Source organism: Cololabis saira, chromosome 6, assembly GCF_033807715.1.
Source record: "Cololabis saira isolate AMF1-May2022 chromosome 6, fColSai1.1, whole genome shotgun sequence".
Taxonomy (NCBI): Eukaryota; Metazoa; Chordata; class Actinopteri; order Beloniformes; family Belonidae; genus Cololabis; species Cololabis saira.
Window position 1 is genome coordinate 15,490,068 of NC_084592.1, and position 26,217 is coordinate 15,516,284.

General features: G+C 45.8%; 2 protein-coding genes across 2 annotated transcripts in view; one reads left to right on the plus strand and one right to left on the minus strand.

Moving 5' to 3' along the window:
• cckbrb (cholecystokinin B receptor b) overlaps positions 1-10,300 on the minus strand; it is a 33,275-nt gene extending 22,975 nt beyond the window's left edge. The window contains exon 1 of the mRNA XM_061723362.1: positions 9,982-10,300. Within this exon, the coding sequence (XP_061579346.1) occupies positions 9,982-10,144 (163 nt within the window). The 5' untranslated portion in view covers positions 10,145-10,300. The remainder of the gene's footprint in view (positions 1-9,981) is intronic.
• Positions 1-26,217, plus strand: part of pdzk1 (PDZ domain containing 1) — a 49,640-nt gene that overhangs the window by 9,411 nt on the left and 14,012 nt on the right. The gene's annotated exons all lie outside the window — the stretch shown is intronic.

A 26,217-nucleotide genomic window follows, 5' to 3' on the forward strand; every position in this document is an offset into this window, starting at 1 on the left:
AGGTCCGGTGCTTGGTTCTGACAGGAAGGGACAGGAGGTTGGCGTCAGAGGAGCGGAGGCTGCGGGAGGGAGTGTAGCGGTGGAGCAGGTCGGTGAGGTAGCAGGGGGCCTGATTGTGGAGAGCTTTGTGGGTGAGGAGAAGGATTTTGAAGTGGATCCGTTGAGGGATGGGGAGCCAGTGGAGCTTCTGGAGGACTGGGGTGATGTGGTCACGGGAGCGGGTGTGGGTGAGCAGGCGGGCAGCAGAGTTTTGAATATATTGGAGTTTATTGAGGACCTTGGAAGTTGAACCGTAGAGGATGCTGTTGCAGTAGTCGAGTCTTGAGGTGATGAAGGGATGGATCAAAGTTTCAGCGGTAGAGAAGGAGAGTGATGGACGGAGACGGGCAATATTTTTGAGGTGGAAGAAAGCAGTTCTTGTGATGTGGTTGACATGGTGTTGGAAGGAGAGGTTATTGTCCAGGATAACTCCGAGGTTGCGGATGTGAGTGGAGGGAGACAGAATGGAGTTGTCAATGGTGAGGGTGAAGTTGTGAGCGGTTTTGGTGAGGGATTTTGGGCCGATGATGAGCATGTCCGATTTGTTGTAGTTGAGTTGGAGGAAGTTCGAGTGCATCCATGACTTGATTTCAGCGAGGCAGTTGGTCAAGGTAGAGTGGGTTGCAGAGGTGAGGGATTTGGTGGAGATGTACAGTTGGTCGTCGTCAGCGTAGCAGTGGAAGTGGAGGTGGTGGCGGCGGATGATGTTGCCAAGGGGGAGCATGTAGAGGATGAAGAGTAGAGGACCAAGCACCGAACCCTGGGGGACGCCTTGTGACAGAGGGGCAGTGGAGGAGGAGCAGTTGTTGATGCTGATGAATTGATGTCTGTTGGTGAGATAGGATTTTAACCAGGAGAGGGCGGATCCGGTGATATTGAGAGATGATTCCAGGTGGAAAAGGAGGATGGTGTGGCTGATGGTGTCGAAGGCTGCTGTGAGGTCCAGGAGAAGGAGAATGCTGAGGTTGCCGGAGTCGGAGGAGAGAATAAGATCATTGGTGACTTTGATGAGGGCTGTTTCTGTGCTGTGACGTGAGCGGAAACCAGATTGAAATGTTTCAAACAGATCATTGGAGGTGAGGTGGGTGTTGAGCTGAGTGGCGACGGCACGTTCCAGAATTTTTGACAGGAAAGGGAGGTTGGAAATGGGCCGGAAGTTGTTCATGGTGTCAGGGTTGAGTCCAGGTTTTTTAAGGATGGGGGTGACAGCTGCCAGTTTGAGGGTGTCGGGGACTGAGCCAGAGCTGAAGGAGGAGTTGATGATGTTGATGATGAGCGGGGAGATGGCTGGGAGACAGTTTTTTATAAATGTGGATGGGATGGGGTCCAGAGCACAGGAAGAGGTTTTCATGCCCAGCATGACAGTTGAAAGAGACGCTGAAGACATGGGAGAGAAGTGAGACAGGGGCTGAGAGGTGGAGGGGGGGGGGACAGGTGGGGAGGTGGAGGGGGTGGAGGAGGTGGTCAGGTTACTGTAGATGGTCTGGATTTTGGATTGAAAAAATGAGAGGAAGTCGTTGCACTTAGAGACTGTGAAGGAGTTGGAGATGTTGTCACTGGGTTTGAGAAGTTTGTTGATTGTGGAGAAGGGAGCCTTTGGGTTGGAGGAGTCGGAATGGATGATGTTGGAGAAGTAGGTGGAGCGAGCTGAGTTGAGGGCATCCTTGTATTGGTGGAGATGATCAGAGTAGGCGAGTTGATGAACAGTTAAACCAGATTTCTTGCAGAGTCGCTCGAGTTGACGTTTACGGGATTTCATATTGTGGAGTTCAGGGGTGTACCAGGGTGCTGAGCATGCGAAAGAGACTGTTTTGGTTTTGATGGGAGCCAGTTGATCAAGACAGGAGGAGAGTGTATGGTTGTAGTAATCCACGAGGTCTGAGGGGTTGTCGGGTGACGGGGGAGGGAAGGCGGACATCTGAGTGGCAAGAGAGGCTGAGAGGGCAGAGGGGAGATGGATCTGATGTTGCGGAAGGATATTTTGCGTGCTTCTTTGGGGGTGGGGATGGGGATGTTGATGTCCATAATGATTGCCAGGTGATCAGACACGTGGAGGTTGAGGCTGGAGAGCTGATTTATGGTGAGGCCGGTGGAGCAGACGAGATCGAGGGTGTGGCCGCGGGCGTGAGTGGGGAAGTCGACGTGTTGAGTGAAGTTGAGGCAGTGTAGCAGGTCCAGGAATTCAGTAGCAGGTTTACAGTTTGCATCGTTGATGTGGAAGTTGAAATCACCCAGGAGGAGAACAGAGGGAGAGATGGAGCAGAGCTGGGTCAGAAAATCCGAGAAATCCGAGAGAAAGGAGGGGTTTGGTTTGGGGGGTCGATAAATGACGGCGGTGACAAGAGGAGTGGGGCCAGGTAGTTTGAAGGCAGCGTGCTCAAATGACGGAATGACAGGAATGGGGATGGAGGTTGCTTTAATGTCCTTTCTGTATATTGCTGCAACACCGCCCCCCCGCCCCTCAGCGCGAGCTTGTTCAATGTAGGTGAAGTGGGGGGAGTGGCCTGATTTAGTGAGAAATAGTCCAGGGGTTTGTGCCAGGTTTCTGTTAGACAGAGGAAATCCAGATTATTGTCTGTTATAAATTCATTCAGCAGCAGGCTTTTGTTGTTGAGTGAGCGGGTGTTGAACAGAGCCAGTTTCAGGTGGTGTTGCTTGGTGATTGGCTGAGAGGACTGAGGAAGTGGACGGAGATTGGACAGGTTCACATGCTGTTTGTTGTGATGACGTAACGTAGTAGTTGCGGGACGGCAGGAGGACCAGAAGGAAGGAATGGAGTTTGGCGACGTGAAGTTGTAGTCCTGAGCGGCTGTGTGGAGGATGGTTTTGCCAGAGTGGACCAGATGTCGGATGCAGGTGGTGGGCCGCGGCGGAGTGGAGCGGCGGCATGGTCCCGGTGGAGAGCGGTAGCTGGAAGCTAACGCTAGCTAGCGTCGAGGAGCCGAGGGTCCGGGTGTAGAGGAGCGATGAGAACCCCAGGAATATCCACGGGATTAGCCACAGCATGCTACATCCAGCAGGTAAGCTTGTTGAGGTGGAGGTGGTGGTGGCTGAGGACGGAAAACAGCTGTGACCAGTAAACGAGTAATGGCAGAGTAGCGAGCAGCTAGCTAGTTGCTTTAGCCGGTGGTTCAGAGCAAAACTTACTCGCGAGGGCTCCAAGAGGAGCCCACAGCGGAGAGAAGACTCAGACAGTTGCGGTGTACACACGGTAGAAGTTAAAAGTTGTATCAAAACTTACCGGCAGAGGCCCAAATACTGGGCCTGCTGCGTTGGAAAAGCTTGGGTAAGTTTGACGTGAGCGGGTGCCAGGGATACACAGACCACGGTTCTGCTGCGGTGTCAGGACCGGAGGTTCTGCTGCGGTGTCAGGACCGGAGGTTCTGCTGCGGTGTCAGGACCGGAGGTTCTGCTGCGGTGTTAGGACCGGAGGTCCGAGAAATGGACTGAAATGTTTGCGCTCAATACTTAATATAATATTCAAATAAGGAAATCTTGGTGGAAAGTGTTGCTTTGTCATTATGGCGTGTTTTATTAAAAGTAGGTCAATATCAACTTCATTAAGTTTGCACAATGCATGGTTTCAAAATGAACTTGCATTTAAAATAATATTTCTTTATCTGAATATTATATTTAACATTCACAATGACTAAATCTGGAGACAATTAATACATAATTCATATGTAAACTAGACAGATATATTCTCCTGCTCATTCCTGTGCACAAATGTATTATAAATATTCGTCTTTGAGTGCAAAATACATTTTGAAAACCTCCAAATTTGTGTGGCCCCCTCCATACAGTCTTTTTCAGATGTGGCCCCCTGAATAATCTAGTTGAAGACCCCTGCCTTATGTGCTTTTTTGTGACAGTCCTGATTATACGTTTTCTCCTGGTGTTTTACCAACATTGGTTTCTTCGTAAACATGAGTGACATGAACCGAAGGCAGGCCGTAATCTGAAGGCTGCAGGAAATTGAGATCGAATCACCCACTGATATCATAATTCTAGCAAATAACATCAAATAAGAGACAAAAATCTGAAGACTCGTCTCTGCTGTTGATGCAGGAGTCTGAGTCACCAGTGCTCAGTTCTGCATTCTGTACTTGGGTACCACAAACCCGTCAACTAGAAGGCACACAGGCTGGAGTACTTCTGTATTATTACTAGTACTTAGTTTTTCAGCAAAATGTGACTGTATTTGCATTACATTTGAATAAAATGAAAGAAAGTTGATGACATCCCTCGGAAATAATGACATCCAAATAATTCAAGTCTAAAATTAAGTTCAGTTAAATGCGCTATTATTAGGGATGCAGTTAAACTGCGCATGAATTAATAATGGGGGTCGGACTCAACACATGAATATTTAAGCTTTCATCTGTTTCCCTCATTTAAGAGTTTTACATCACTTTGTAGTGACTATGAATTAACCCCCCAGCACCACCTTTTACTACATTGTGTGCAGCATCTGTCGCTTTCCGTCCCACCGGGCTGCCTGTGGCTGCACCCATCAGAGCAAAGCCCGCGCTGCTTCACCCCTGTAAGTCCGGGATGTTTGTAAATGTCACAGCTAGTGGCTAAGCCAGCATGGTAAATGTCACCTAAGCCTTGCAAGCCATCAACTACCCTTGCCAGAACAGAGGCGATGAGTGGAAACCCCTTTCCCCCGAACCAGCAGACTGCAGCTTGCAGCCCACACAGCTGCCAGCACTCGACACAACACATCCACGGCTCTGCCAGCAGCGCAGGCATCCACTCGCTCTGTCGGCTCTCGAGAGACGCCGCGAACAGATGAAGCTGCAACTGGTGGAAGTAGTGAGATATGAATAATTGCCAGGCGTGGAGTGCGGGGATACACAGTGGGGAAGGAGTTTTGGTCCTGGAGGGGACTCAGAACTGCTCTCTTAGCCACGTTTACACATAGCCAGGTATTTAAAACGTTTTGAAAAATACCATCATTTACACGAACCCGCATAAATACACTGTAAAGGGGTGCTATGAGCAGCCAAACCTACAAGCGACAGTGTAACGAGAAGCATAAAGTCATGCTAGCCAATTGGAATCCTGTAAAAAAAAATCAACAAATGACACGAGTAACTTCCAGTCACTTCCAAGATGGAACGAGACTCTTTTGTTTGGAGTGACAGAGAAGTAGAGTTACTTTTAAGTGTGACATTTGAATATAAAACAAGTAAAATTCAAGAAAATATTGACGGTGGCCAAACAAATTGTAAACACAGATCGCACACATGGCGCTGGTGACGTTTCTGTCGCATAATGTGACGTTCTGAAACCTAAATGTCTGTTTCCCTCTGTTTACAAGCAAACGTGAAGACTGAGTTTTTGCAAATCTCCACTTTGGCCGGAGTTTTCAGAAATGATGCTTCGTTTTTGTGTAAACGAGCGGCCAAAACGCATGAAAACACCACCGTTTTTGCTATCTGTAAAAACGAACTTATTATCTGTCATCAAAAAAAAATTGTATTTGTATTTTTATTTTTTTATTTTTTTTTATCTTTATATGGGGGTTTGGTTTTTGGGGTGTTTTATTTGTAAATGACAGTGCTGTGTGAGTGAGATGGAGATGTCAATTTCCCCGAGGGAACCTCCCAAAGGGATTAATAAAGTCGTCTGAATCTGAATCTGAATCTGAATCTGAATCTGAATCTGAATCCTGCTCTTAAAAGCACGTGACACCTGACCCCCACACCCACAACATAAACTTTAGGACAGATTCTTTTGCTGCGCAGCAGTTTACTCGTTTCTTTTATTATAATTAGTTACAGGTTGGCGTGTTTAACGAGGAGCCTGCAGGTGTTGCTTCTTTTCTTTTTTTCTTCAATTCACAGCATGACGACTGTGTTGGGTGGGAAAAGCCGTCGAGAGGTTTTTATGACTGAATAACTAATTCCTCCAGAAGCTGCGCAGGGTTTCACCTCACTCACTTTGATCCTGTAAGGTGTCAGGAGTGAATATTGGTATCCATGGTGACGTTCTGAGGAATTAGAAGCAGTGCTCCTCATTGGTTTGCCTATTATTTCAGTGATATTAACTGGTGCTGTTCATTTATTGCATATATTCAATAATAACATATTATTACACCTGACGAACACAGATACAGTTTGATGGACAGGAAGCGGAGGAGACTGAGTAACGTCAGATTTTGAGACTGAAGATGCGTGACTAATGCCGGTGACGGCAGCTGTAAGCACTCTGCTCTTGTTGTTGTTTATTCTCTCCACATGATGATCAATAAGACGTGTGTGAGCGATGCAACTAGCATTCGTTATTGACTGAGATCCCAGTTCTTATCACCCACCTCCATGAGGCGGGTGGGTCTGATGTACGTGAGCGAGCTCAGGGGATCAATGAGTCGACTTATGGATGATGAATATAAAAGAGATAACCATATCTTTGTTTGACTGAAGGTTAGAACATCAGAAGAAAACATTTAGCAGAAAAAGAAATGAGTATATGATTAAATAAATCAGGTAAATTTCAATCAGAGGAATGAACGTGTGTCAGTTTCTTATACGTTTTTATCAGGGCCTGAATTCCACATAAATACTCCACAAGTCCTGTCTGCGTCTCACCTGCCAGAGCTCTTATTTCCACCTTACCCCCCCAGATAAGAGCACCTCACGGCCAGACTGCAGGCTTTACTGCAGGCTTTACTCGGGGTTCCCAGAGTTTCCAGCTGAGAGGTTGAACCTTCAATCGGCAGGTTCCCCTCTTTCTTAAGCAGCTCCTATGATGCAGCCACCATCTCCACCTTTAAATTTGACTTTAAACTGTTCCTTATCGATTAAACTTATAGTTGGGGCTTTAGTAATGCTGCCATAGGCCTGGACCTCAAAGTCTGGTGCTCGAGGGCTGCCGTCCTGCATGTTTTACAGGCTTCCCAGTAGGAATGGGCGATATTTTACCGTTCATGATATACCGTCAAAAAAATTCCCCACGGTAAGAATTTGTCATCTTGCAGTAAAAATGATAAATTCCCGTTGATGACATTTTTGTGTGAAGATGATTTATGGTTCTGCGTTAAATCAACGCACAACGTACGTGAAGGTTGGAAGGAAGGAAGGAAGGAAGGAAGGAAGGAAGGAAGGAAGGAAGGAAGGAAGGAAGGAAGGAAGGAAGGAAGGAAGGAAGGAAGGAAGGACGGACGGACGGACGGACGGACGGACGGACGGAAGGAAGGAAGGAAGGAAGGAAGGAAGGAAGGAAGGAAGGAAGGAAGGAAGGAAGGAAGGAAGGAAGGACGGACGGACGGACGGACGGACGGACGGACGGACGGACGGAAGGAAGGAAGGAAGGAAGGAAGGAAGGGAGCCAGAAAGAAAGAAAGAAAGAAAGAAAGAAAGAAAGAAAGAAAGAAAGAAAGAAAGAAAGAAAGAAAGAAAGAAAGAAAGAAAGAAAGAAAGAAAGAAAGAAAGATTCCCATTGATGAGGATTTTGTGTAACAAACTGTCAGGGTTTGACACTTCCCCCCAGTTTGTAACTTTCAGTTTCTGTCTTGCCCCGCCTGTGTCCCATCTGCCCTGATTGTGTCTGCACCTGTGTCTCGTCATGTCTCGTTATCCCTTCAGTATATCTTGTCTTGTCATTCCTTGGTTCCCTGTCGGTCCGTACTGTTCTCTCCTCCATGTCTCCTCGTGGTTTTTGTCCTGATCCTGGTTTTTTGTATTTATCCTGCTCTGCAGCGCTTTGCTTTGCCTTTTTGGATTAAAACCCTTTTTTGTTTTTGAGAACTCCTGCCTCCAGCCTCCCTCTGTCTCCTGCACTTGGGTCCTTAAAAAACCAAACCATGACACAAACATGGCGGATCTGAGTCATTCCAGTTTTGCAGTACAGGTGTAACTCATTTAATTGTTTTTTATCAATTCAATTTAATTGGTGTAGTTTAGTAGCATTTAGTATTCTTTTAGAGCAGTGTTTTGGGGGCTCCAAAGACTGAATGGGGTGATAGATTTATATTTACAAAGGTGGAGTTGAAATGGTATTTTTTTTATCGTCATTTTCATCATTATCGGGTTAAATGCCAGAAATTATCGTGATGTATTTTTTAGTCCATACCGCCCATCCCTACTTCCCAGCTTAGGGAAGCCATGGAGACCCTTTGAGTTCCATTCAGAGCTCTTTCCTCACTTTGCTTGTCCTTTTTATTGCAGTTAACATTGTCCCCTCTTGTGTCTCATCTATCCCTCGTCTGATCTCTCTGTGCCTGTCGGTCTCTCTTTCCTGTCACCAGACCCTCAACCAGTTGAGGCAGACAGCCACCATCCCCGTAGGCGTTTAGCCCTCTGGACTTTGATTTATTCATTAGTTTCTAAGTGAAAACTGCATCAAAGTGAAGATTTGATGCAGATCTGTTGGATTCTACTTTTTCTTCTTTCTTGTATGAACTGACATGATGTGCATTTTGAAGATACACTCTGTTGGAATCAGTTGGATTGAAGTGAATTGTCTTTTAATTGGACTTGCTTTGAGGTGGCACCACATTAAATAAGGTGAATTGTCCCTTGTTCTTTACCTTAAATTGACTCTTGTATGAATATGCCATCAAGAAGCAGGATGGTTAACGTTTATCCCTCTTGGGCAAATTGTGTAATTATGTAAAAGTAAACTGCAGTAGTATGTGTTTGACAGCTAATATGATTAAGTGCAGGAAAAGAGCAGCTCAATGCACATCGAAACAGACGCCTTGCTCTCCTCTTTCCTTTGACTCCATTTCATTTCTGTCAGTAAATACTATTTAAACTTTAATCATCAGACAGCTGCAGTGAAGCGGTTCTTCGTCTCACTCTTTTTCTGCCACCTGCTGAATCAAAAGATTTGTGGAAGATTAAGTATCTAATTGAATTGAATTCATTGTTTTTCACACTTGATCCTGATTTTTTCTCTTCTATTGTATTTGTGTTATTTAGTGGATCTTGCTGTTATTAATTTAGGTCCAACTGAGATTAGCGTACTCAAATCTCTCCAGTCGTGCATGCCTTTTCATTTACGTGATATGGAAACTCATTTATAATTATTGACACATATTTTGTAATTAAATTGCACAGTTCTGAACCAATAATCCCCCCAAAACAATCCAGGGACAACATTTTCTCTGCACTGTTTGATTGGTAGTGTGTCTGAATGTTAAACCTGAGAGCTATGATCACTATAGGTGCAGATGTATCGATGGAGATTACTGAAGGATGCTCAAAGCTTGATACAGTATTTACCAAATCATTTAGAAACCCTTGTCTCTCATTAGGAAGGCTGATCAATCACCACTCACCGAGGGCCACTAATGGAGGGGCTCAGTCTTGGCAGTCAGTCTCTTTTACACATAGATGCCCTCAAGATGAGAAAGCAATGACGCACTGCTGTTCGGAGATGAAGATGAAGTTAAGGATGTGAAGATCAGAAGACTGACATGAAATTTTGCTTGCAAGCTCAATTAAGGCTTCCACTTATGCCTTACATTTAAAGAAATAATAATAAGCAGGAAAATGCTTTGGAAAATATGCAGGATGGAGCTGCATAACAGGGGTAAACAGTCCAGATAAATTATTAATTTTTTTCATGATTAAATCCCCTTGCTGCATGTTTTCACTGCAACACCAAAAATAAAGCAAAAATTTGTGAGAAGATGTCAGATAACTTATTTTATGACTAAAGCCATTACTGTGAGTTGATTTACTCCGGGTTTAGAGAAACAACCTAAATGTTTTAGTTTTTTCCATGCAACAAGTTACATAAGGAAATCATTAAGATTGGCATTTTGCGTTTTTGGCATTCATCCTCTAACATCTGTGCCGGAAAACAATCTATAAAACACATTTTGACACCACTTTCCTGTCTTTTTTATGCAGCTCATTGAGATAAACGAAGAAAACAGAGATCAATGTTATATTTTCTAATTGTCTGGGTAACTTTCTGTCCACTTACCCATCTGCCTGACGCGCTGCGGGGCGAGGAGCGCGGACGCGTTGACGCAGGAGAGGTTGGATGTCTCCAAGCTGCCGTTCCCGGCGCGGCTCTGGAGCGCATCGTCCAGCGCTCCGACGCACTCCACGCTCAAGTAGGTCTCATTTCTCCCGTAAAGATCCATGTCTTTAAAGCTTCAAAAGTAACTTAATCTCTCAGATTTTACATAAACCTAGTTTTCCTCCGAGGCTCTGAAGCGGTGGAATACCTGAACTCTGCATCCATAGTCCATTACTTCCCCCAACTTAACGAGCGAGCAAAACAAGGAAACTACTCATAACTGTTTTTTTTATCCTTCTTCTTCTTTATATGAGTACAAATGCGTCCAGGTTATTGTTTCTTAATGAAGGATCTGCGTGCGCAGAGAAGGAGCGCGCCGCGCTGCTGCGCTTGTGCCAGATAGCGCGCCTGGAGGAGAGAGAGAGGGAGCGCAGGGATGGAAGAGAGGAATCTGATGCCATGAAGGGTGTGAGCGTGTGAGAGTGTGAGGGTGGGGGGGAGACAGATAAAAACACCAAACGGTGGCTGCTCCTCACCAGTGATATTCAATTTATAATGAATTCAATACAACTCACACACACGCAGGCTATTATATTTTACAACTCAAATGTAAAGGGTTTTATTCAGTTACAGACTCCCTCGTGCCAGATTTTTGTCGATAAAATAAATTTGGTTAACATATAAAGTCCATCCATCCATGTAGGCTTATTCTTATGTGGAACTGCTGAAGGCTCCTGGATAAGTCAACATATAAAACATGTATTATTTAATAAGTTAATGAGTTTCATTAAGGAACTGAAGATGATATTGACTTCCTGAGAGACAATCCTGCTATATTTAATGTTGTTTTGGCATCTGGATTCAATAAAGTGTGACTACCAAGCATGAGATCTACTTAATCAACTTGAAAAACTGCAAATTAAAGAATGTAGAAACGCAACTTCTCCTGTTTTATTATTGCCGGTTCCGTTTGTGAATGCAGAAATGTAACAATTTGCAGCATTTTAACCAAACTGAATTGATCTGCTGTTCCTGACGAAGGGGAGGGGGTTATCAGCTCACTGTCGCCCCCGTGTGGTCACAATTATACCTCCTTGAAAAATAGTCTGGTCTGCAAAATACACATTCAGTCAGCATGCAGCCTGGATCACTGGCTTTCACTTAGTCTGATAAGGTTATCCTTCCTCATATAGCTAGCCCCTATAATCCTCCTCTACAAGAAAGTAATTTGATTTTATGATATTAAAATGTTTGTAATGGTTGTTACGCAGCTCTGCTGTTTTGGATTTCCACCATGTTTCCGGCCCTCTGGCTCTGCTTGTAAGGCTGCCATCTGGAGCCGTTTGATTACTCATTTAATTGCTCACTCAGCAGCCCCTTCGTGGATGACGCCAGTTTGTAAGTGTTAACGTCTATCTCCCAAAAGCACTTGAGCCACAATCATTTCTAAACAGGTAATGTTTAAGCTTAACAAGGACACAGCGTGTTGTGAAAACACTCCCAACCATGATTTGGCTGAACTGCTTCTCAGGATTGATGAAGATGCTGCCGTCTGGAAGACACTCACACGCTGCAGGTACGTTTAGAAAGCTAAGACCTCTTTTGACATCCTGAAGACTCTCGGAGTGAAGGGCTCTCTTAAGAGAGCGCGTTGAGCTGTGAGCAGCAGGCGTCAAAGCATTCAAAACACTCTGATAGTAGAACTATCTGTTCTCCTGACGTTATCCTCTGCAGACCTCAAGACGCTTCATTTGAAAATAAGTAGCAAAATACCATCTTAAAAAAATAGATGGGAAAAAAGTAATACGTTAACTGATAAACTGCTATTTGGAGTTGTAAGATTCAACCAGAATTACATTTCTTTCATTTTTGTCAGCCGTAGACCTGAAGCAGTGGATCAGGAGGAGGAGAGGCTGCCCGTCAGATGGGAGGTTGGTTTGATCCCCAACCACTCAGTAAATGAAACGCTGAACTTGACATCCACGTGCGACAACATCCTGGCTTTGAATTAACATCAATGAGTTTTGAGTCTGGTTGTGTCCTATGAAAACGACCAAGCCATTTTTTTGTGTTCCCTTATCCATTTCTGGGGATTTCTGTCATTTTTCCTTTTTGATTGGGTGACCATTAAGATTACAGATCATCACATAGATTTTGACGAGAAGGTTCCTTTTTTGACATATTATTCTAATCTGATGTGAGTTACATGCGCGAAAATCGGTACACACCTGTATCATGTCGCAACTTAAAGAAAAGTCTCTTGGCGCCATGGCCGAAACCAAACAGGAAGTGGGTCATTTTGAGTTAATCGTGTAATTTTGGCGCAATTTATGGCATTCCTTCGGCAGTTAATATGGCCCGAACCGTAACGTGCACCCAGGTGTGTTATACATAAAAATGTCTCCAACGCGGCAACGCGCATTACTTTCTCTTTCAAAAGCGTTACCGTGGCGACGCTAGACGCCAAAAAGCGCGCCCACCCTTCATCTGATTGGTTCAGACAGAAGACGAGAAGGTTCCTTTTTTGACATATTATTCTAATCTGATGTGAGTTACTCTCACAGGTCTGTTATACACCAACACTTTTTGAGACCTCTGTTGACCCTCAGTCCTACTGTGTGCTAATCAGTGCCGTCGCTAATGTTTGACATGTGACTCTGGTATAAACGATGCCACAGCCCTCCGGCATGTAATATGTGCAAAAAAGCTCATATTCTGTTTCTTTTTTAATAAAACAAGGGGTATCACATGTCAAAGAAATTACACTCAAAGGGTTAAAATCCTGAAAATGTTGAATATTTGTTAGTTTTGACTAGAGCTAAAGTTGTTTAAGAGATTTAGGCAGACCTTCTGCCTAAATCTCTTCTCTCACCATGTTTTCTGTTAAATATAGGCAAGGCAAGTTTATTTGTATAGTACAATTCAAAACAAGGTAATTTAAAGTGCTTCACATCAACATCAAAAGCAGTAAGACACAATTAAACAGTAACAAATCAATTAAAAAGGGAAATAGAAATAAGAAATAATAATACAAAACAATGAAATAAAATAGAATAAATAACAAATACAATGATAAGAAAAGAGGTAAAATAATAAAAAGCAGAAGTTGTTAAAAAGTAAGGGCAGTAGAGTACAGCAGGTAAGTATTTAATTTAAGAGTGGTTAGGGTTAGGGTTAGGATTCAAAGTGCTTTACATCGATATTAAAAGCGGCAAGACACAATTAAACAGCAAATAACAAATAAAATGAAATAAAATGATGAAGAAAAAAAACATTGGTGTATGATGATGTCACAGCAGTTTTTCTGTGAGTACATGTTTTGCTCGAGGTTTTCCTACAAGGTGGTAAAATACAGGGATGCACAATGGTTAGGAGTTGCTCAATTTCTTTTGCAGACTGGCCGCTTATGAAGACCAGAGCTCAACAAGTTTCAAAGATAACAGTATTACAGACTCATTGCTATGTGTAGTAACGCTTCGATTTACAATTTTGATCTTGCAAAGATAAAAGTATCACATTTAACCAGAGATGATCAGATCTTACATTAATCATCTCATCAGTCTCTTTCATATCTCGGTGACACGCTTTAGCCAGATTTTTCCATTCCATCAGAGCTGGAGAGGATCTCATATTTCTCTTAACTTTGCGCGGGTTACATCCCCAGAGTTAAGACTCCACTCCTGCACATTTAAGAGGCTAAAATCTTGTTTCAGTTTGATATTGATGAAGAGAGCAGGAAGCATCTGCATAGCCTCTAAACACTCCCATGATTCCTAGGGAAAAGGGAGAGGGGCATTTTTGTCAAGCATCCCCTCTCCAACATCTGTAAGTGGCTTCAGCAGGTTGTGTGCAGAGCCACTTATCCCAGATAAACAAGCCATGCGATGGTGCCAATCAAGACGAGAAGAGAAGCTGCAGCTCCCTGTTGAGTGAAGTAAATCGCAAACTCGCCTGGTGCATTGATTATTGATGATACACCACTGATGAGGACAAGTTGGAGATAATCCCCCCTGGGATGAAACATTACATCTCATCTTCTAATGATCCCGGATGCCCGTACTTTACTGGCATGTCTATGGAAACACCTATGAGATCTGGAGACCTAATAAACAACTGCAGCTCCGGAGGGCTCATTAATAAAGGCAGTCAGCATTGCAGAGAGACATTAAACACACGAGTTCCTGCCTGCAGGTGATGGATGGTGGCTGCATGAGTGCTAAGACCGGCTGCAGAGCATTTCTGTCTCCTTCCACTCACTTCTGCAATGCCTGGGTTTCATGCACCCCTGGGATCGATCGATCAAACAGTGTTCCGAGCTGATAGTGAGGCTGCAGGGTTGGAGTTGAGTGTGTGTGTGTGTGTGTGTGTGTGTGTTAATGGGGATACTCAGAACTCCAACCTATAAACAGCCCTAAGTGCCTGTTCTGGAGGCATGTGATCCGGTATCTGACTGGGGGGGGTGCTGGAATAGGTTTAAAACGTCCTGCCGTCAGCTTCACTTCACTACAGATGACTTTTATGTGCTTTTAGCGTCGTACAGGAACCTAATTTTGTAAAATCCAATTTTCATGCAAACTTGTTAAACCTTATACCTTATATTTCTGTCTAAACAAGACATGGAAAAACTTATTCATGCATATATTTTCAGTAGGTTGGATTATTGCAATGGCATCTTTACAGGCCTTAACAAGAAATCAACCAGGCAGCTGCAGCTGATCCAGAACGCTGCCGCCAGAGTCCTTACAAACACCAGGAAACTGGACCACATTACACCGGTCATGAAATCACTACACTGGCTTCCAGTGAGTCAAAGGATAGAGTTTAAAATCTTACTGCTGGTCTACAAAGACCTGAATGGTCTTGGACCAAAATACATGCTGAATCTGTTAGTTCCTATGAAGCTCCCAGACCCCTGAGCTTCATCTGGATCTGTTAGTTCCTATGAAGCTCCCAGACCCCTGAGCTTCATCTGGATCTGGTTTGTTGTGGTTCCAGAACCAGAACCAAGCAAGGTGAGGCAGCGTTCAGTTATTCTGCTCCTCACCGGTGGAACAAACTTCCTGTAGACCTGAGGTCTGCTCCAACTGTTAGCTCCTTTAAATCAGGCCTAAAAACATTACCGTTTTACTCTACTGCCCTTATCTGATGGTTTTCTTTCTACTCTCTGAGGAAGGCGGGAGTCCCGCCGAAACTGTCAGTCTGAAGGTAAGAAGTCGTAACTTTGTCTGAAAAAAAGAAAACCATAAGATATCAATCTGAAGACATGATGAAGACAATACAACTATCTACTGCCCTTACTTTGTATTATTATTTTCCTTTTTAATTGACTTGTTACTGTTATTTTAATGTTGATGTAAAGTACTTTGAATTATCTTGTGTTGAATTGTGCTTTACAAATAAACTTGCCTTGCCTATATTTAACAGAAAACATGGTGAGAGGAAATGTCAATAGCTAAAATATGGAAATGTGATCTTTTAAAATAATATATCTTTTGGAATTTATTGGCAATTTTCTATATCTTGGGGAGGGATAGGTAGGGGCAAAAGACAGAATATACATCTTCAAATTATGTTAATTTGAGCATCAATAGCAACAGAAACTCCCAGAGTTTGGGGATGTCCTCACACGTACTATCACTGATATATTTCGGGAATTTCAGACAAATCTAAAAACTGATAACAGCTGATGAAGGGCTGTCGCTGAAATCACTACATAAGTTCATTATTTATGTGACTCACTTTATACGCCTCTCGACCAACGTTTCTACCTGCAGCCTGCAAAACTATAAATGCGCACCTGGGATTAAGTTCACTTCAGGAGACGCCAACCTGGAGAATTTAGGAGATAAGATAAGAGAAAATTCAAAACCCTAGTTTAAAACCCACGTTCAAAGAAGCCCATCCATCCATCCATCCATCCATTGTCCACCGCATTATCCGAGTCCGGGTCGCGGGGGCAGCAGTCGGAGCAGGGATCCCCAGACTTCCCTCTCCCCGGACACCTCCTCCAGCTCTTCCGGGGGGACTCCAAGGCGTTCCCAGGCCAGCCGAGCGACGTAGTCACTCCAGCGTGTCCTGGGTCTTCCTCGGGGCCTCCTCCCGGTGGGACATGCCCGGAACACCTCACGAGGGAGGCGTCCAGGGGGCATCCTATACAGGTGCCCGAGCCACCTCAGCTGGCTCCTCTCGATGTGGAGGAGCAGCGGCTCTACTCCGAGCTCCTCCCGGGTGACAGAGCTCCTCACCCTATCTCTAAGGGAGCGCCCCGCCACCCTGCGGAGGAAACTCATTTCGGCCGCTTGTATCCGGGATCCCGTTCTTTCGGTCATGACCCAGAGTTCATGACCATAGGTGAGGGTGGGAACGTAGATCGACCGGTAAACTGAGAGCCTTGCCTTTCGGCTCAGCTCCCTTTTCACCACGACGGACCGATACAATGACCGCATTACTGCGGCCGCCGCACCGATCCGCCTGTCGATCTCGCGCTCCGTTCTCCCCTCACTCGTGATATATCTTACTTCCGGCGCCGGAGAGGATGGCTGCCGCGGTGATTTGGTGCGTGTTACTTTGTCTCTTTTTATTTAATAACACAGTTTTCTGCTACGACTCCCGGCGCTCTTTCACCAGAGAAGAGCTGATGAACATCAGAAGAACAACTCCAGCGGATTTATTTCCCACTTTTCTCCTACCATCAGTGGAATTATTGGACATTCTAGTCAAAGGTGCGCTCACCTTTGTTCACGCGGTGAAGCGCAGGAGGAGAGGTAAACGGGCAGGCACGCTCGTGCGTCTCCGCCGGCGCAGACGCCGCACACCTTTACCTGGCATATTTCTCTCAAATGTGCGATCACTTTGCAATAAAATGGATGAACTTCAACTACTAGTGGGGAAGAACAGAGACCTCTCCTCATCCTCCGTTCTCTGCTTCACGGAGACGTGGCTGTGCGGTCTCATCCCGGACTCTGCGCTGCAGCTGGCAGGCTTCCAACTTTTCAGAGCCGACAGAGACGCGCAGCTCTCCGGAAAAAAGAAAGGGGGTGGAATTTGCTTTTTCATCAACAACGGCTGGTGCAAGGATGTGACAGTAATGCAGCAACACTGTTCTCCCGATCTGGAAATTTTTATTATAAACTGCAAACCCTTCTACTCTCCCCGTGAGTTCAGCTCATTCATCCTGGTCGGCGTTTACATCACACCGCAGGCCCACGTGCAGGATGCTCAGCGCGTGCTTGCCGACCAGATACTGAACGTGGAGCGGACTAACCCGGACTCCTTAGTTACTGTCCTCGGTGACTTTAACAAAGGTAACCTCAGCCACGAACTCCCTAAATACAGACAGCTAATTAAATGCCCGACCAGAGAGGGAAAAATCCTGGATCACTGTTACTCTACAGTGAGCAGAGCCTATCATGCCGTCCCCCGAGCTGCACTGGGACACTCAGACCACCTCATGGTCCACCTGATTCCAGCATATAAGCAGAAATTAAAGCTCTGCAAACCTGCTGTGAGGACTTCAAAGCAGTGGACCAGGAAAGCTACAGAGGATCTTCAGGCATGTTTGGACTGTACTGACTGGGATGTTTTCAGGACTTCTTCCAGCAGCCTGGACGAGCTCACAGAGGCTGTTACATCTTACATCAGCTTCTGTGAGGACAGTTGTATTCCAACACGAACCAGGGTTGTTTATAACAATGACAAACCCTGGTTTTCTTCTAAGCTCAGAAGGTTGCGGCTGCAGAAGGAAGAAGCGTTCAGGAGTGGCGACAAGGACAGGCTCAAAAAGGCAAAGTACACGTTTAGCAAGGAGGTGAGAGCAGCGAAACGACTGTACTCTGAGAAACTACGCCAACAGTTCTCAGATAATGATAAACTACAAACCCAGAGCCCCCCCCTCCATCAACGACCGACGCCTAGCCAACGACCTGAACCAGTTCTACTGTCGCTTTGAAAGACAAAGGGACAGTCCTGATACCATCCCCCCAGACTACATTCACATTCCCCAGTCCCATTCCTCCAACAGCCCCCCCCCCTCCCCAGCAGGGGCTGGAGCGTCTTCACCACTTCACACCCCAGAGGCCCCACCCTCCACCCCCCACACCACTGCGACGCCCCTCTCTATCCTGGAGAGGGACGTTAATAAAATATTCAAAAAACTGAACCCCCGCAAAGCGGCAGGACCGGACTCTGTCTCCCCATCCACCCTGAAGCACTGTGCCGATCAGCTGTCTCCGGTGTTCACAGACATCTTTAACACCTCCCTGGAGACATGCCACGTGCCAGCCTGCTTCAAAACCTCCACCATCATACCTGTCCCCAAAAAACCAAGGACCACAGGACTTAACGACTACAGACCCGTCGCCCTGACCTCTGTGGTCATGAAGTCTTTTGAGCGCCTTGTGCTGCCACACCTCAAAAACATCACCGACCCACTACTGGATCCACTGCAGTTCGCCTACAGAGCCAACAGGTCTGTAGACGATGCTGTAAACATGGCCCTGCACTTCATCCTCCAGCACCTGGACTCCACAGGAACCTACGCCAGGATCCTGTTCGTGGACTTCAGCTCTGCCTTTAATACGATCATCCCATCTCTGCTCCAGGACAAGCTCTCCCAGCTGAACGTGCCTGACTCCACCTGCAGGTGGATCACTGACTTCCTGTCTGACAGGAAGCAGTGGGTGAAGCTGGGGAAACATGTCTCTGACCCGCGGACCATCAGCACCGGATCCCCTCAAGGCTGCGTTCTCTCTCCTCTGCTCTTCTCCCTGTACACAAACAGCTGCACCTCCAGTCATCAGTCCGTCAAGCTCCTGAAGTTTGCGGACGACACCACCCTCATTGGACTAATCTCTGATGGGGATGAGTCCGCCTACAGGTGGGAGGTCGACCAGCTGGTGACCTGGTGCGGCCAGAACAACCTAGAGCTCAATGCTCTAAAGACAGTGGAGATGATAGTGGACTACAGGAGGAACGCAGCCCCACCGGCCCCCCTCACCCTGTGTGACTCCCCAGCAGACACTGTGGAGTCTTACCGCTTCCTGGGGACCATCATATCCCAGGACCTCAAGTGGGAGCTGAACATCACCTCCCTCACCAAAAAAGCCCAGCAGAGGATGTACTTCCTGCGGCAGCTGAAGAAATTCAACCTGCCAAAGACAATGATGGTGCAGTTTTACACGGCCATCATTGAGTCCATCCTCACCTCCTCCATCACCATCTGGTACGCTGCTGCCACTGTGAAGGACAGAAGCAGGCTGCAGCGTATCATCCGCTCTGCAGAGAAGGTGATTGGCTGCAATCTCCCATCTCTCCAGGACCTGCACGCCTCCAGGACCCTGAAGCGTGCAGGAAAGATTGCAGCAGATCCCTCCCACCCTGGACACAAACTGTTCCAGACTCTTCCCTCTGGCAGGAGGCTGCGGTCCATCAGGACCAAAACCTCACGCCATAAAAACAGTTTTTTCCCGTCTGCAGCCTTCCTCATCAACAAGGCCCCGGTCCCCCCTCCCCCTCCCCGACTACCAAGGACTGCCCCCCCATCCCACTCTACGTTACATTAACGTAAAAACTCCAATCCCGTAACTTTTGCACAGACTCATATCCGGCACTTTACAAACCTCATTGTACATTTCTGTCTATACCTTCTACCTATCCTAAGTTTCTAAGTCACTTTTGTACAGACTCACCCGGCACTTTAAAACCTCATTTTGTACATTTCCGGTCTACATTTTATTTTATTTTATTTCACTGTTTATACTTGTTATTATTGTTTATACATGTCATTTTATTTTATCTCTTATATATTTGTTTTTTATATTTGTATTGTGTTGCACCAATCCCCATAACAATTTCCTCGTGTGAAAACTTGGCAATAAACCCTTTTCTGATTCTGATTCTGATTCTGATTCTGAACAAGACCCCAAGATACTTGAACTCCTCCACCTGAGGCAGGAACTCTCCCCCGACCTGGAGGGTGCAAGCCACCTTTTTCCGGTCGAGAACCATGGCCTCAGACTTAGAGGTGCTGATTCTCATCCCAGCTGCTTCACACTCGGCTGCAAACCGCCCCAGTGCATGCTGAAGGTCCTGGCTCGAGGGAGCCAACAAGACCACATCATCTGCAAAAAGCAGAGATGAAATCAAGTGGCTCCCGAACCGTACCCCCTCCGGCCCCTGGCTGCGCCTAGAAATTCTGTCCATAAAAATAATGAACAGAACCGGTGACAAAGGGCAGCCCTGCCGGAGTCCAACACGCACCGGGAACAGGTCTGACTTACTGCCGGCAATGCGAACCAAGCTCCTGCTCCGGTCATACAGGGACCGTACAGCCCTCAGCAGAGGGCCTCCGACCCCATACTCTCGGAGCACCCCCCACAGGATGCCACGTGGGACACGGTCGAAAGCCTTCTCCAAGTCCACAAAACACATGTGGACTGGTTGGGCAAACTCCCATGCGCCCTCGAGCACCCTGCGGAGGGTGTAGAGCTGGTCCAGTGTTCCACGACCGGGACGAAAACCGCATTGTTCCTCTTGAATCCGAGGTTCGACTATCGGCCGAATTCTCCTCTCCAGCACCCTGGAATAGACTTTCCCCGGGAGGCTAAGGAGTGTGATTCCCCGGTAGTTGGAACACACCCTCCGGTCCCCCTTTTTGAAGAGAGGGACCACCACCCCGGTCTGCCAGTCCAGAGGCACTGTCCCCGACTGCCACGCGATGCTGCAGAGGCGTGTCAGCCACGACAGCCCCGCAACATCCAGAGACTTGAGGTACTCAGGGCGGATCTCATCCACCCCCGGTGCCTTGCCACTGAGGAGCTTCCGAACTACCTCAGTGACTTCAGCTTGGGTGATGAATGAATCAACCTCTGAATCCTCAGCCTCTGCTTCCTCGACGGAAGGCGTGTCAGCGGGATTGAGGAGATCCTCGAAATATTCCTTCCACCGCCCGACGATGTCCCCAGTCGAGGTCAACAGCTCCCCTCCTCCACTGTAAACAGTGTTGGTGGAGCACTGCTTCCCCCTCCTGAGGCGCCGGATGGTTTGCCAGAATTTCCTCGAGGCCGACCGGTAGTCCTCCTCCATGGCCTCCCCGAACTTTTCCCAGACCCGAGTTTTTGCTTCCGCGACCGCCCGGGCCGCAGTCCGCTTGGCCTGCCGGTACCCGTCAGCTGCCTCGGGAGTCCGCCGAGCTAGCCAGGCTCGGTAGGACTCCTTCTTCAGCTTGACGGCATCCCTTACTTCCGGTGTCCACCACCGGGTTCGGGGATTGCCGCCGCGACAGGCGCCGGAGACCTTACGGCCGCAGCTCTGGACGGCCGCGTCAACAATGGAAGTGGAGAACATGGTCCATTCGGACTCAATGTCTCCGGCCTCCCTCGGAATCCGGTCAAAGCTCTCCCGGAGGTGGGAGTTGAAGACCTCCCTGACAGGGGAATCTGCCAGACGTTCCCAGCAGACCCTCACGATACGCTTGGGTCTTCCAGGTCTGACCAGCTTCCTCCCCTGCCAGCGGATCCAACTCACCACCAGGTGGTGATCAGTTGACAGCTCAGCCCCTCTCTTCACCCGAGTGTCCAAGACATACGGCCGAAGGTCAGATGAAACGACAACAAAGTCGATCATTGACCTCCGGCCTAGGGTGTCCTGGTGCCACGTGCACTGATGGACACCCTTATGCTCGAACATGGTGTTCGTGATGGACAGACTGTGGCTAGCACAGAAGTCCAACAACAAAACACCACTCGGGTTCAGATCGGGGAGGCCGTTCCTCCCAATCACACCTCTCCAGGTAACACTGTCGCTGCCCACGTGAGCGTTGAAGTCCCCCAACAGAACGATGGAGTCCCCAGTTGGGGCACTTTCCAGCACCCCTCCCAGGGCCCCCAGGAAGGCCGGGTACTCTGCACTGCCGTTCGGCCCGTAGGCCGAAACGACAGTGAGAGACCTATCCCCGACCCGAAGGCGCAGGGAAGCGACCCTCTCGCTAAGTGGGGAGAACTCCAACACATGGCGGCTGAGCTGGGGAGCTATTAGCAAGCCCACACCAGCTCGCCGCCTCTCACCATGGGCAACTCCAGAGTGGAAGAGAGTCCAACCTCTCTCAAGGAGTTGGGTTCCAGAGCCCAGGCTGTGCGTGGAGGTGAGCCCGACTATCTCTAGTCGGTACCTCTCAGCCTCCCGCACAAGCTCAGGCTCTTTCCCCCCCAGCGAGGTGACATTCCATGTCCCTAAAGCCAGAGTCGTCGTCCGGGGATTGGGTCGCCGGGGCCCCCGCCCACGGCTGCCACCCAAATCGCACGGCACCTTCCCCTTATGAACTCTCCCGCGGGTGGTGGGCCTACGGGAGGGCGGGCCCACGTCGCTCCTTCGGGCTGCGCCCGGCCGGGTCCCGTGGGCCAAGACCCGGCCACCAGACGCTCGCCTGCGAGCCCCGACCCCAGGCCTGGCTCCAGGGTGGGGCCCCGGTAACGCCAGTCCGGGCGACGTACACTTCCTTGCTGGTTCTTGCTTCATAAGGGGCTTTGAACGTTCAAAGAAGCAATTTTAATAATTTACTGTGAAGAATAAACTCATTCTGTAGGTATGTTAATGGGCGGCTGCTCACTTGTCCTCTGGTGCAGCAAAGTGCATTAAGAGCAGTTTCTAAATTTACTGCATTCAAACGCCTCCGTCACAGTTTTATACATCTGAAGCATTTTCTTTCCTCTTTTTCCCTTCAAAAGATAAGATATGCCTATTAAGCATTGGCTGGTGCAAAGTTTAAGAAAATAAACATCAAGACATTACGCCAAACGCCAACTGCAGGTGGTTTTGTTGTGTTGTTACCCTGCAGCCTCCAGATGGATGCTTGTTTACAGATAAACACTCCAGATTAATGTTTAAAGTGTTTGTCATCAGCATCTAATACTTCTGATGCCAAAGGACACCTTGTACATATGTCAGAGACACCGTGGGCGTTAGGATAATGGCAGTATTTCGCAGCCTGGGAATGACAGCATCTGCAAATTCTCCTTCTTCATTTCCTTTTTTTATTGTTATTTAAATTGTGTACTCAGAACAAGACCCAAACTATGAGCTAAATATCTTATATCAAACAATAAATGGAAAAACTTTGAATTTCAAACCTACAGCTAAACAAGAGTTGCAATAATGTCCCTCTTTTAGTAACAGTGAGGTAACTTACCTCATTATTTCATATGTTGTCTTCATTCAGTCTTCATTTCAATAAAATGTTATAGGGATTTAGAAATCATCACATTCTGATCGTATTTATATTTTACACAATGTTCCAGCTTTTGTACACTGTAGGTAAAGTTGTTTATCCGTACTCAAAATCTCAAAAGAAAATATTGATTCCTGTTTTTTATTCTGCTATAAATATCTGACATCTACAAGTGGCTTCAAACAAAAAACAAATGACCTTCTCAAAACAAAAACAAATTCATATAAAAAAGGAGCGTCTACCTCGTCACTGTTCTGTGAGCAGGAGCTGGAATGTAATTACTGTTTATGTAATTCCTCTTTTCTTCAGGATAAATGCAGCAGAGTGATCTTGAATGTTTTGTTTGTTTGCCACTTGTGTGAAGCGGTGGGTAATGTGATCCACGGTCGTGCTGCTGCTGCGGGACAATGGATGTCTGGGGGCTGTAATGGATGTCGTGCATCTTCTTCGCAACACTTACATACACCTGTCAATATGAATTACTGCTGCTGTTGGTAATATGCTGGAGACGGCAGAAATATGCCAGAGAAAGAAAAGAAAAGAAAAATGATAGGCAGCCGATACTGGCCAAGAGGTCTTACTGATACTTTAAATCAGGGGTCACCAATCCTGGTCCTCGAGGGCCAGTGTCCCTGCAGGTTTTACATGTTTTGCTGCTTCATTGCACCATGATACAAGTGACTGTGTCATTAACAGAATTGTGCAGCCCTGGATGACAAGCTGATGACGATGATTAATTAGAATCAGGTGTGTTAAAGCAGGGAAACATCTAAAACATGCAGGACACCGGCCCTCGAGGACCAGGATTGGTGACCCCTGCTTTAAATGTATGATAGTATAATTGTGCCATGTAGATTTTAAATATATAATTCTACATATGCTATACAGGACTGTCTCAGAAAATTAGAATATTGTGATAAAGTTCTTTATTTTCTGTAATGCAATTTAAAAAAAACAAAAATGTCATACATTCTGGATTCATTACAAATCAACTGAAATATTGCAAGCCTTTTATTATTTTAATATTGCTGATTATGGCTTACAGTTTAAGATTAAGATTCCTAGAATATTCAAATTTTTTGAGATAGGATATTTGAGTTTTCTTAAGCTGTAAGCCATGATCAGCAATATTAAAATAATAAAAGGCTTGCAATATTTCCGTGGATTTGTAATGAATCCAGAATGTATGACATTTTTGCATTACAGAAAATAAAATGACTTTATCACAATATTCTAATTTTCTGAAACAGTCCTGTATGTGCTTAAAATATGTTGGGGGCTTTTTTTCAGTAAGTATATGCCGTAAAGAAAGATTCAACCTTCTGGAGGTTATAATTAACAGCAAATTCCTATATAAAAAATTTCTTTTTCTCAATATTTAATTTTTAAACTTTTAATTATATTTTGCATGAATCTACAAATTTAGTCCAAGAAGAGAAAAAAGTGTCTGTAGAAAAAAAAAGTGTTACAATAAAAGAAATGTGGAGAAATCGTAAGAAATCTTACATTTTAATTTAAAATGAATGGTTTTAGCGTCAAATTATATATTCTTTTGTTATTTAGGTGATATTGAAATACATTTAAAATTTTGTCCATTTTGTTTATATATTCAAGTTTATAAACTATAATAAAATTAACGAAGTGAAACAAACAGAAATTAAAATAAAATTGAGTTGACTTGAAACAGTTGAGCCTGTTCTGCTGTACGTACCCGTACCATAACACGTCCTCCACCATGTCTGATACATCGTGTGGTGGTAAACCTTTGATCATGAGTCTGGTTTCCTGTTCGTAAATGTTACCACAGGTCTTGTTGTAAACCTTCCTTATCAACACTCCAACCTTTAATGTATATTTTGATAATGAAACATACTTCCAGAGTATTCTGGACTTCCGTTGAGAAGTTTCTGAGCTCATCAGAGCTTTCTTTATTTATGAAAAAGTACTAACCTGTTGTTTCGACTGCACCTCGGGTTCTGGATATCCCTGATAGATTTATATTGTTTGTTTTTTGAGGGGGAGGGAGGGGTTCAGCCTGATGAAGGCCTCATGCACTTGCTTTGACATCTCCTTGGACTTCACATTGGTAGCTCCATTCAAACAGCTGTTAATATCTGATATCAACGTCAGACCTTTTACCTGCTTCATTTGTCTTGAAACAATGAAGGAATGGACCTCACACTAGCTTCCTGTCTGTCGCAGAACAGATGTTAAAATACTGGTGTATAAATCTCTCAATGGTCTCCGGCCAAAACACATCTCTGATCTCCTGGTCCATGATGAACCAATCAGAATCCTCAGGTCATTAGGGTCACACCTACTTTCTATACCCAGACTTAAAACCAAACATGCAGCATTCACCTTTAATACTTACCTGTGGAACAAAGTCCCAGAATGCATCAGGGCTGCTGAAAATCTCAGTTGCTTTAAGTCACAGTTGAAAACCTTAACTTTAACCCTAAACCTTAAGTGATTATTTTAAATCCTGTAAATTATATTTTATTTTATTTATCTTATTATTTTTTGTTTAAACTTTAAATCATGCTTTTTCATGTCTTTGTAACACTCTGTGAATCACCCTGTTGCTGATCCGTGCTACATGCTGTAGATAAACTTGCCTTGCCTGCTCATTTATCTTATGTTCTTTTCATCGTCCAAATACTTTTTGAGTCCCTGAAAACAGATAGATGGCTTACATGGCTTTAATCTCTAAATATCGAGGCAAAATCATTGAAAAACAACCTCCAAATCCACCTGGATGTGACGCATGTGAAAGACTCAGTGATGAATTAACTTTTACAGTTTGCAGATTTGTTTTACTTGGCTTTGTTGAAGATTCAGTCACCTTTGTCCCATTCTGAGTCCAGTGAGCCCTTAACTGTCCCGCAGTTACACGTGAACCTGCAGACGACACTCAAGCCTCTGTAACCTCTCAGAGCACTTCTGAGATGCCTCAATAAGAAGAATAAATCCTC